This window comes from Carassius carassius, chromosome 19 (assembly GCF_963082965.1).
Source record: "Carassius carassius chromosome 19, fCarCar2.1, whole genome shotgun sequence".
Lineage (NCBI taxonomy): Eukaryota > Metazoa > Chordata > Actinopteri > Cypriniformes > Cyprinidae > Carassius > Carassius carassius.
Window position 1 is genome coordinate 16,362,269 of NC_081773.1, and position 13,415 is coordinate 16,375,683.

Below are 13,415 nucleotides of genomic sequence, written 5' to 3' on the forward strand. Positions count from 1 at the left end.
ATGCTGCGGCGCCGGGGAGCAGTTGGGGGTTCGATGCCTTGCTCAAGGGCACCTAAGTCATGGTATTGAAGGTGGAGAGAGAACTGTACATGCACTCCCCCCACCCACAATTCCTGCCGGCCCGTGACTCGAACTCACAACCCTTCGATTGTGAGTCCGACTCTTTAACCATTAGGCCACGACTTCCCTTTCAAAGTCTCTCCCCTCCTGTGTATGTAGAAGAAAGCTCAGATAAAGAAGCTGGCACAAGTGTTAAGGAGAACCAGGATGCTTATCAGTGACTTTTTGAAATTTGCTCTGATATTTTTGATAGCTGGGGACAATGGACATCCGTGCATGCTGAGGCTGCCCTTTCATGCAGGTTATCGTGATGGAAACAATCACTCCTTCATCAATTCACGTCCTTCATGAGGTCAGACCTTTTCTGTGCCAAAGGATAAAGAAAACCATTACATACCCCAAGTCTTCCCCATTCTAAAACACAATAGACATATGATGTTTTATTTCCATTATAAGTGAGACTGAGGTTTGGTAAAGTTGGCCATGCTAGCCTTTGCTCTGTGGTTTTGCTGACTCTCCCTGCCACTGCTGGTTTTGACAGATTTTTTTTTATATATTTATTTATTTATTATTTTCAAGATCTCAGGTTATTGTATTGGGTGGTTATGTTTCATAATGTGTAATCAGGCATAAGAAATTAAGGCTTTGAGGTGCGAGAGAGGTCCTCAACAAGGTTAAATTATTGGTTAACCCTAATACATTTAGAAGCAGAAGACAACGTTGTTTTTTCTTTGTATTTATTAATTTTGTGTTTTTTTTGTTAGTAGTTTTGATTATTTTATTTGTAACTTAACAATTATATCATATTTGCATTAATTATTTATATGTTTAATATTTAACTTTCACACACACACACACATACATATATATATATATATATATATATATATATATATATATATATATATATATATATATATATATATATAAATTTAATAAATTTTGTTGTTTATAACAGACTTGGAATTGTAAATAAAATAATAATTCAGTAATTATACACACACACACACACACACACACACACACACACACACAATTACTCAAGATTAAATCGTTAAATCAATATCGAAATAAACAAAATATTGAAACATATAAATACATCGTAATAAATAAATAAATAAATATCGTTGCGTCCATTTGGCAAGCAGTGTTCAGGTCACTAGTGATATGTGAGTGTGTCGAGAGACTGAGGTTCAGTCGGAGTCTCTGTGAGGCGCAGATGGGCGTCACCGCTTTCATTCTCTCTATTTAATCAACCTGCAGCACGAGCGCCGACGAATCACTTCATCTCCTCAGCGGATCAGATCGAAACCGTAGATTGATATAACCCACTGACCAAGCGTTAAAGCCACAATGACAGAGGTAAGAAATATCTTTTTGTCTTTAAGAACGAGCAAAAAACTTGAGAAGGAGTCGGAGTTGGCTATGAGTTACAGTAGCCTACCTGTTTGAGACACCTGTACTTCAGCAGACGATTTGTTAACAGCCCAGCCGGAATCGTTTTTAAACTATAGTTTTTAAATAATTGTTTCTAAAAGCAGATCTCCTTAATCATAGCTCGTTTGTTAGTGTGAGGAGTTTCATTATAAAGTTGTAAGCATTTCATATAGTTTGTTTTAACAAAAAATAAGTTGTACAGAGCATAAGTTTTAGAAGTTTGTTTTTTTCGTGGCGCAAAATAAGCGTTTGGTAATATTGGTAAGAGAAGACGCCTAGGACGTACATCACGTAACATGGCAACACTACCCGTGCGCTTTCTGTTATGATTAATACTGACAACACAGAAATGCTGAAAATGTTAACTCTTTATGGTTTATGTAGCATATATTTGTAAAAACTTTAGTATTTTTGACTACTTAAGGATAACTGCGTATAGAGGGGCACAAACCAGTTTGGGGTTTACTTGAGAAAAACAGTCACAGTAAGTCTTTGTCTCATCATGATAAAGCTAACTTACAGTATAGAGTATTCGAATGAATATAGGTTTATCCATAGATTTGTTATCTACTCTATATAGTAGCTAAATTATAGAAAACGTTTATTAAAAAGTATTTTAAAAGATGAACAACAACATTTATACTCACCCTCATGTATGACTTCTCCCTTAACATGAAATTGAGTAAATTCTGACAACATTTGTTATTTTGGGGTGAAAATCTGGCCTGTTTATTTTAGGGTGCAGGCCACTTGGGTAAGGAAAAGGTAGCCTACACAAATCCCAATACTCTTTATATTGTATCGTGTATCATCGCATCGATGCTGTGGAAAGTTATAGTTACTGTAGATTGTACATTTGAGAAAAAGCTCACATATGTTAAGCATTTTCATCATAGTTCATTATGTCCATGGTCTGGCTTTATACATACGTTCTGCTTTGTATTTGCTGCCAGTAATCCCAGTCTGTGATATTAGCTCATGCTTAAGAGCTTTACTCAATATATCATTCTATTACGCTGTTTACATTTGTCGAAATCCGTAACCTCAAAATAAATAAATTCATTCGAAACACAAGATTGGTTTAAGGGTGCAGGAAGATGGGATTAATTTAGTTTTAAATGAAAAGAAAGAAACATTTGCTGCATTTGTGGCCTAGAGAGCTTACACATAATGATTAGAAACACAGAGTAATAAAAAATTAATTGTATCTTTAGGCCCATCAATCAACATTTCAAAGATAATTCACAATTTTGAGCAAATAATGACTTCATTTCCAACATCCTGTCAACCTGTCAGGTTCAAGGCCCTCAAGGTGTCTGATGTCATAAATCATTTGACCTCTGACACTCCAGTGTCCTTGCTGCTTACCGTTGTATACTGCTGGAAGACCAAGAACCTTTCAGATATCTATCAGAGGGACAGTGACACAAGTATGTGCATGTCTGTCTCCACGTTTCAGTCCTTAAAGGATTCATTGATTACATTTTGTGCTATGAATTTCCTAAACTATTTCCTCTTAGGGTTAAAGAATATAAACCATTATTAAACAAACAAACCCAAAAGCCTTTATCAAACAACACTATTGTGTATTTACTAAATGGAAAACAATTAGATTTCACTTTGTAATGAGCTTCAAACAGAATACAGGTGGAGTGACAGGAAATTTCCTTTTGCACAGGAAAATTATGTGTAATTCAAGACCCTAGTTATAATATTTTAGTATATAAACACAATCACACACTCTTTGTGTTGTAAGTCCTGCAACATAAAATGAGACAGACTTATTTGATATGTTTATAGATTTACTCTAATTCAGAACAGCATTATGCTGACATTTACATCCGTTGTGGCCTCTCTGCTGGAGATTGAAAGGTTCCACTAAAAAAAAGGATTTAGTGACCAGAAAAAAATCAAGGGTCAAGGGTCTGTGACCTCACCAACCACATAGCAACATGTCTTTCAGAACGGACCACTTAGATGTTTAAAATGGTGTGACAAAATCCCTAAACTGAAATTACTTTGCTCATAGAAATCACTGTGAAGTCATAGAACTGAGTCACTTTGATTTTTGAAAAGCAGAACCAGCTTAAAGGGTACTTTAACAGGACTGGCTGGAAGCCAAACAGCGTTGGGCTTTTGAAGTAGTGTCAACTTTCTAACCAAGCTGAACCATGAAATTATAATAGGATGCTGTGGTAATTTCACAAAAATGCAATGCTCAGGTGCCATAGAAATATTTGTCTTATATGACTGGGAGGTCTTACGTCAAATAAATAATAGAAAGAGTTTCAAACTTCAATTATGTAAAGTAAATCGAATCATTTGAATGACTCACTCATTAAATGCTCACTTCTGGCACCGACTGGCATTTTAATTTAGTTGAAAAGTGTCATTTCCACCGTCATTTCTTGTTTGTATTTATTCAAAAATATTTAAAATAATCTCATAATTATGGAGCCCTGCACATGACATGCAAGAAAAAATAAATAAATTGTGCGCACAATTTACTAATTCATTCCCTCAATGTTCTAAAACATGCACATGATAACTATTGTGTTCCCTCGATTTATAAATAGTGCGCACGATTTACTATTGCGTTCCCTGGATTTACTATTGTGTTAGAATTAGTAAATCGTGCGCACTATTTTTAAATCGAGTGAACTAAATAGTAAATAGAGGGCACGCAATAGTAATCGAGGGCACGTTTTAGTACATTGAGGGAACGAATTAGTAAATCGTGCACACGATTTAGTCTACTATTTTTTTCCTGCATGTCATGTGCGGGGCTCCGTACATAATAATATGCAGTTGTATTTTTTAGTGTAAATGATTTAATTTAATAACGTATAGATAATCACATTTCTATAATTCAATTTATAGAGCAAATGTAAGAATTTGAAGTTAAAGTTTTAATAAGATTAGTGGGAAAATGTAAAAGTAAAAAAAAAGCCCTTGGATAAAATATAAAAAGCACAAGGATTTATATGTCACAGCTGATAGAAAACTTATGAGAATATTGCTTCAGAATACATCATATTTGGAAACACACACACACACACACACACACACACACACACATACATAGGTTACACTCTAAAAATGCTGGGTTCTTTCATCCCAACTTTGGGTCAATTGGGAATTGAATTGAATTGAATATTGAATATCACACACACACACACACACACACACACACACACACACACACACACACACACACACACACACACACACACATATTCAATTCAATTCAATTCAAGTTTATTTGTATAGCGCTTTTTACAATACAAATCGTTACAAAGCAACTTTACAGAAAATTATGTTTCTACAATATTTAGTAGTAGCTTATAAGTGGTGACTATCAGTTTGTGCACGTATGACAGGATTTTTAGAAAAATGAATACAAGACGTTGTCAGCCAGACGATGAGCAGTATTAATATTATTAATAATTAATAATTATTATATGATGCAGTCACACTTGTAGCAATATTTGTTACATATATATATATATATATACAGTACAGACCAAAAGTTTGGACACACCTTCTCATTCAAAGAGTTTTTCTTTATTTTCATGACTATGAAAATTTTAGATTCACACTGAAGGCATCAAAACTATGAATTAACACATGTGGAATTATATATGGAATTATATACATAACAAAAAAGTGTGAAACAACTGAAAATATGTCATATTCTAGGTTCTTCAAAGTAGCCAGCTTTTGCTTCGATTACTGCTTTGCACACTCTTGGCATTCTCTTGATGAGCTTCAAGAGGTAGTCACCTGAAATGGTCTTCCAACAGTCTTGAAGGAGTTCCCCGAGAGATGCTTAGCACTTGTTGGCCCTTTTGCCTTCTGTCTGGGGTCCAGCTCACCCCTAAACCATCTCGATTGGGTTCAGGTCCGGTGACTGTGGAGGCCAGGTCATCTGGCGCAGCACCCCATCACTCTCCTTCTTGGTCAAATAGCCCTTGATGCCTTCAGTGTGACTCTATAATTTTCATAGTCATGAAAATAAAGAAAACTCTTTGAATGAGACGGCGTGTCCAAACTTTTGGTCTGTACTGTATATGTCCAGGTAATATTTTACCACAAAATCATTTTAATTCATTGACATTTAATAACCCGATGACACAGAACTTATGCTAATCATAACAGAGCATGCTGAACCAGCTGATGGGTCTTTTAATTTCAGTTTCTTCTCCTTCAACAGTTGCAGTCTTCACCACCAAATGAGGAGAAGAGTCTAAGTGCCAGTGAACTGACTGAATTCTTCAGCATGTGGCAAGAATTAAACTTCACAGATGACAACAACTCGCAGGTGGAAGCGCAAATGTGCCCCACATCCTTTAACCGTTCTGCTCTCCTCCATGCTATGTGCACCCTCTACTCCTTCATTTTTGTTGTGGGCCTGGCCGCCAATGCGCTAGTAGTGTGGGTCAACTTGCGCTCAGAGCGTCATTACCATGACACACACTTGTATATATTAAACCTAGCAGTGGCTGACCTGTGTGCGGTCGCTACTCTCCCGGTGTGGGTGAGCTCGCTGGCACAGGAAGGTCACTGGCCATTTGGCCAGGCAGCTTGTAAGCTCACACATCTATTCTTCAGCATCAATCTTTTCGCCAGCATCTTCTTCCTGGCCTGCATGAGTGTGGACCGGTATCTTTCAGTGGTCCGCTCAAGGGAGATTTCTCAAAGAAGGGGACGACAAATACGACGTTTAGTGTGTGTGGTAACATGGCTGCTTGCTTTATTTGCCTCCATTCCTGACGCATACTTCCTGCAGTCGGTAAAGTCACAACACAGTCCTATGACTTTGTGTCATCCTGTATATCCACAAGACAACCCTTTGCAGTGGATGGTGGGCATTCAGCTGAGTTTTGTTGTTCTTGGTTTTGTCATACCCTTCCCTGTTATAGCAGTGTCATATGCGCTGTTGGCAAACGCTCTGGCCTCCTCTTCCTCTCATTCCCCTTCAAATGGCGACCAGGATCGCAGCGTGAGCAGGAAGGTCATCCTCACGTACATAGTGGTTTTCATAGCTTGCTGGGCACCATATCATGCTGTGCTGTTAGCCGATGCGCTAGCGATGCTAGGTGTGTTCCCGATGGTCTGCAGTTCAGAGAACGGCCTTTTTATGGCACTGAACCTTACGCAGTGCCTGTCGCTGCTGCACTGCTGTGTGAACCCTGTGGTCTACAGCTTTGCTCACCGGCACTACCGCTATGACCTAATGAAAGCTTTCATCTTTAAATACTCCAAGCGTACGGGGTTAGCGCGACTCATGGAGGGCTCTCAGGGCACCGAGATGGAGTATGCAATGGTGGAAAACACCCCTACAGCTGTGAGCTAGGACCCTCAAGAACATCATCCTCAACCGATGTTCTGCACTGCTTCAAAACATGAAGTCCTCTGACATGTTTTCCTGAAATGTAGATCAGCAGAACTAAAAACTGCAGCAAATACTCAACAGTGACTGATAAAGATACTGATAATTCATTTGAAATGTGCCAAAGACTGTTGGGATTTTGTAAAATCAGAACCACTTTAAGATGTTTTCATGAAATTCTGGTAAAATTGACCATGCGTTCTGTCAAAATCGCAGCAAGAGAAACCTGGTTTTAGTGTGGCATCATAATTGTGTCCAGTAATGACTTTCCCAAAAATGTTGGATGGCTTTCAGTCATCATAATATGATAGATAATGCAATATACAAAAATTAAGACTTGTGAAAAAAATAGAGCTGTAAATAAAACAAGATTATTGGAGTTATTTTTTACAAGTAATAATACATCGTCAGTCTTTCTACTTCTAAATTTCATGTTTAATTTACTGTTACTTTCTGTTATGCTCTTTCTTCATAATTATTTGTGAAATTTACTAGCAATTTCAGAGTGAAAATGCTGTCTATAACATATTTTAATTTAACGTCTGTAAGGTCAACAAACCATTAAAATTGTGATAAAGTTCATAATTTCTTTTTAATTTATAACATTGCTCTTTGCATAATGTAACAGTATAGTGATGTAGCTCCAGTTCTCTGCTTAAATGTGTTCATATTTATCTTAATTGTTACTGATTTAATTGTGGAAAGCACTTTCTTTGATAAGAGGGTCTTTTGTGTCTGTGGCAAGAGAATTTGCATTACTTTTGTAATTTGAACAGTCAGTGTTCACATGTTCTCCTCAACAGCTCATTCAGTCAAAAATAACTGATTTTGAACTGGATTTTTATTGTGCGACTGCGTTTGCACTTCATTGTAGGTTTTGTTTCGTGTGTGTATGATGTTTTATGACTGGATGTCAGCTTGTAATGTGTAACTCATGTGTGTACTTTGAAGGGCATTTAGCTTATTTTTTCTGTTATAGATGTGTAAATTTCAATTAAAGTAAGTTACGAATGTTGTTATATTTATCTTTACTTGCATCAGTTGTTTTTTGCTATTTTTGAATTCTGTTGGAACACTTAATACTTAAATGTGCTTGGGATTAAATCATTTGATTCACAATGCTTATTAAATAGATCTTAGTGTAATTTTAACAAATAATGAAACATCGTCTTCTATAAAAGTTTTTCTCTCACACATTTGCATCTCTATGCTATCTGATGAAATATGATACATAGTTAGGATTAACCCATGTGTGAGCTAGAATTAATATGGATTCAATCTAGCCAAAACCTTTTATCTTTGATTATCAAAATCTACTCTGTGGAGTATAACTGCTTCACCATCTGTTCAACAATAGTGGCCCCTTTTTATTTACATCCTAAGGGCCTCATAAAAACTTAAAGGTAATGGCTACAACCTAAATACACCTAAATATGTTTATAACTACAGGACATTAAAATTGCAGTCAAAAAGCTTTAACCACATTCTGCACATGCAGCTATAATGTTACAAATATGTAGAACCTTTTGTAAATTTAAACAGATATAACTGGAAATACATAAATGTCTATGGAAATAAATGTACTGTCTCATCTCTTCTTCCAGTATCTCAAGCTGACCTCTACACTCTAAGAAGCTTTCTAGAAGGAAATGCTCAATATAAAAACGAGAACAATTCTCAAGATAAACTTGTGTTGATTCTTCTTAACACTTTTAAGTATATCATAACAATTAAGTATATCATACAAGCATATCAGGACAAGTTGTAATTTGGCCAGATAATTCATGCAACAGTTTAGTATAATTTAGTATAACTTGCAGAAACAATACAACCACACAATCAAAACCCTACAGTGAAACTTTATAAAACGTTGAAACTTTCAGTGTATATTTGAATGGAATTAAAATGTTTAAACATTTACTAGCTTTTAAACGTACCAAAACCAAGCTATAAAGGTTTAGCATATTCAGTAGAACCCAGTGAAACCCTTTTTACCTTGATTTCCCCCCATCTTAGTCAGCTAGTTCAGAGCAGCATTTCCACATCAAACAAATGCAGGGGCAGAACAAGGACACATGAGAGTCTGATTTATGCTGATTTGAACTCAACCAATGTCAAGTCTATAATACTTTCAACGCAGACACCTGCAAGGCCTGAGCAAAACCTCTTAAGGTTGCATTAGCGGCTGACTCTAAAAGACTTCAAAAGCTGCCTTGTTATAATTCATCTTCATCTAGTTGCTGTTTTCAAAGCTGTCTTTATAAACCCAAGGTTTCTGAGATTTCTTAAAAAAACTAACAAACAAACAAACAAACAAAAAACCCTGATACATTATGAAAGCATGGCTGGCTGCATTAAAAAAATATAAAAAATAAAATAATGATGCAATATTATTGTCCCAAATCATTTCATTTTTAATCATTTTATCTTTCATAAAGAACCTCAGCATGATTATGGATTAAACACAAAGTCAAACTAACTCATTCAGTATGTTCCACACTTTTGAGCATCAAAGAAGATTATTGTTGTATAGTTAAAAAGTTGTCCCATAATTAGCAGTTTAGTTAATTAACACTTTTTGAACGCATTTGGATTCAGTTAGTCTCTAATCTGTTAATTCCGTTCTCACACCAGTCATAATGTGACACATTTTCATCCCTAAACATCCCCTGTGTCTTTCTCGGCAGCTATTAATTTATTTTGTCATGTTCAAAGTGTTCATGTCTGGAAAATGACACCACAACACAACAAAACTGTCAGGCACTTAGACAACACAGTCAAAAGTTCAAAAACTTCAAACGTCATAAAAACAATACTTCATAAAAATGTATTCTTTCAAACACAACAGTGTCATGAATGTAGGCTGTGACTGTATTAAACTCACACAGGAAAAAGAAAAGAGACCACCAGTTTGGTACAGATCATGACTCACAGCAGTTTTGTACAGGGCCTCAGTTTACAAGCTGCCCAACAGCAAAGACCGTGAATAGTGATTTTTAACAGTGCTGACACTAAAGGTTTAAATGCATCAGCAGGAAGCATTTCACAAGAAAATAGAGAAACAAACTTTTTCCAGAGACCATGAAGATATAACCTTGTTGTATTTAGAAAAATACATTAACCTAATCCAAGACAGTAAGGTATGTCTAATAATATACAACATAATATAATATGGCAGTCAGTTGGAATTAGCCTTTTTGGTTACATTTTTAAGGTGTCCTTGTTACAGTGTAATTATACATTTACTGAGTAATATTAATTAACGTATGGTTAGGGTTAGGATTAGGTTTTGGCTTAGGGTTACTTGCATGTAATTATGCGTAATTAATTGTTATTATAATAGAAAGTACATGTAATTTGTGTAACAAGGACACCTTAATATAGTGTTACAACCTTTTTTTAAGGAACTTAATGCACAACAACAATATTACTATTATCAGTTGTCATGTAGACCTCTGCTATTTCGTCTTAGCCCTTCATAATATTTCTGCTTGGGCAGAATTAGTCTTCAGAAGACAAATATTGTTTTTCATTTTAGTCTCCTCCTGTGGTTTGGCTGGTGCTCCAAAAGGGATTTGAGAACAAGGCAGAGAGCCGCTGGTTTATGCCGGCTGAATGAACAGCCCAGAATGGCGTGTAATGTGAACAGATGGTATTTCTGTATGTTGGTTTTACAACAAAGCTAAAAAGATTTGTCTTTGAGTTAGGTGATACTGTTTGGAATGCTGCATTATAAATCCTGCAAACAAATTCTATCAAAACATCACAACTCTCTAGAACGGACACACACCCCAAGCACACACATTACATGACACATGGTAAAATGCATGTGTCCAACATAAACACACAATCACGTATTCACAATCTCCATCTCTAGTGTAAGTGTTTATATTTCTCTGTCAGGACCAAATTTTTCTAATCTACATTTCATGCCAGTCCTGGATTCCCCAGTTGCAGTATCTCTTCATGAAACACAATTTGACTTCAATGTCATTACAGAGCCTTTGTTTCTTCAGCAGGAACTGACAAGGAAAGGTTCTGTTTTCTGAAATAGCTGTTTGATGTCAGTTCTCATACTTGTCCATGACATAATAAATGTCACATTATAAAATCTGATTACCTCCATTCATTTGTAAATTCACCTTAAACATGGCAAATGTTTTTAACATGATTTGTGTATGGCAGATGTATGTTTATGTCTCATTTAATATTACTGATGACAGCTTGTTTTTACAATGTTCATCACACACGCAAAGTCACATTCTTGTGGTAGTTGTAACTTGTAGATATGTGCTGCAGCAACTTGTGTTTTTAACATATACTCAGTAGTATCAAAATTTACATTTGAAGTATGATTGTTATGTCGTACCCATAGCAATTTCCTGAGGGCACCCATGGCTTATAAATGCCTTCCAGGATTCCAGCTCTGTACAGCTAAATGATAGATATTGTCTCTAAAGTGCCGGGTGGTCCCGTGTAGCTCTTTGCAGAGTTGCTGACTATATAGTTTAAAGGGTTCCTGAGCAGTTTTATTGGTTTTAAGCAGTGGAATGAAAGAGAGATGCTGTGAAGCTGCTGTGAATGATTACAGATTCAGACTACATGTAAGATATTGACACAACGAGATTACGACTTGAACTTTATTAATGGTGACAGTTGTGGCAGTTTTTTTTTTTGACACTTCCCCATAATAGCCTCCACCCTAACTGCTGGTGTTAAGGCCACAACCCTGAGGTATTGTTCTCTCTTTTCACTTTTACTTTACAAATATTGATGTCTCACATTACTGCAATGTCATTGGTGAGTTACAGTTCGCTCTGGGAAAATCTGTTACGATTTGGAAGGATTTATAGTGTTTTAGTTAAGGTAAAATGGATTAAAATAAATGAATATGACAATTAAATATTGAAAAACTGCTAAAACTGTCCCAGCTTCTCAAAAGTCTCCTCAGTCAGAGTAACTGACTGGCCAAGTTCACTGCAGTCTACTTGTCATCTACATCCTGAAATTTTACAGAAGCTTTACAGAAGGATGTTTATGCTAAAAGCTTTACCTTCTCAACCTGTTGGTGTCAAATATATTTATTTGTATAGTTTGTCACTATCAATAGTCAGAAGGAGATGGGTCACAAACTGTGGTTATGTAAGAGTAAAAACCAAATAGAAATGACTTTTTAACGAAAATATAATCTTTTGCTCTAATTTTACTCACGAAGTATCAATGACCTAATGTTGTCACGTGGGCTGTAGCCAAACATATCATCACATTTTTATTTTTCATGCAGAAACATTCAACCCCTATAAGGTTTCTAATACGTGCCTACATTTCTAAAGTAAATTCAATAGGGGACTTCAGACTGTCATTAGGCATATGACAAATATATTATTGTTCTGTGAATAATACATTCTGTCTGCTGTTTCCACAGAATGATGAACTTCTATTTCTTCTTAATTGGGTGGTGGCACAGTTAATATTTTTAGGTTGGTTCTTATTTTAAACCCTTGAAGGGGAGAGATGTATGAAATGGAGAATTTCTCATTTTTTGGACAAAAAGCATTCATTAAAGTGATGAATAACTGAACCCAGAGTCAAGGAGAAGTCAGTGAGAGTCAAGTTTCTCTCTAGAGGTAGATAAGTGTGTGTGTAGATGGGCACAGAGTCTTTTTTTCACATCCCTGAAATGTCAGATTTTCTCCTATGGATCAGCATGAATTCCCACGGGAACCTCCAGTCTGCTTTGGTAAAGGGAGCAGAACAATCCTCTATCCCTTTTCACATTCACCACAAACATCAGCTCATACAATATGCTGAATCAAATATGGATTGTGTTTCAGGCTGAAACTGTAGCTTTATTAGTAAACCAGGGAAGCAGGTTTTTCCCACCCACTATTCTTTCTATTCATTCACATGTCCATGTGTCCCAAAGGGGATCCAGACTAAGGGAATCAGACAAAGACCCATGACATCTCTGTGATTTAGCAAAGTAAAAAGGTTATTCCACAATAGGAACTTCCGCATTAAAGAATCATCTTTTTATTTACATATTTTGTCACACTGACATTTGACTTCCTCCATTAGACACTTTAATGTATCTATGATTTCTCTCTAGCAATGTCATTAATTCTGTGACCCTACAAACTCTCATACAAGCACTTCAAACTGGTATATTTCAAAGAAAGTCGAATCATGTAAATAATGTCAACTTTACCTGAAACCAAAGTGTTGTTTTCTAAATGGACAGGCCTAATTTTTTATAGTCTCTATCCCCTCTATCCCATTCTGTAGCATTTGAAGCTACATGTGCAAATCCAGACTGTATATTATATATATATACCGTATATATATATATATATATATATATATATATATATATATATATATATATATATATATATGTAGTGAGACATTGTACAAATTGTGAGTTAAATAGGAATGGAATAATTTAATATTAATAAATAATATTAATAAATTAATCTCATAAACTTATATTTTATTCACAATAGAATATAGATAACATATCAAATGT

At 35.7% G+C, this 13,415-nt stretch overlaps 1 protein-coding gene across 1 annotated transcript; it reads left to right on the forward strand.

The window, feature by feature from the left end:
* The first annotated feature begins 1,279 nt into the window (after positions 1–1,279).
* Positions 1,280–7,910, forward strand: LOC132094716 (atypical chemokine receptor 3-like). Its single transcript, XM_059499372.1, has 2 exons — positions 1,280–1,422; positions 5,711–7,910. The coding sequence occupies exons 1-2, from the start codon at positions 1,414–1,416 to the stop codon at positions 6,851–6,853; spliced, it is 1,152 nt and encodes a 383-aa protein (XP_059355355.1). The 5' UTR covers positions 1,280–1,413; the 3' UTR covers positions 6,854–7,910.
* Positions 7,911–13,415: the final 5,505 nt, after the last annotated feature.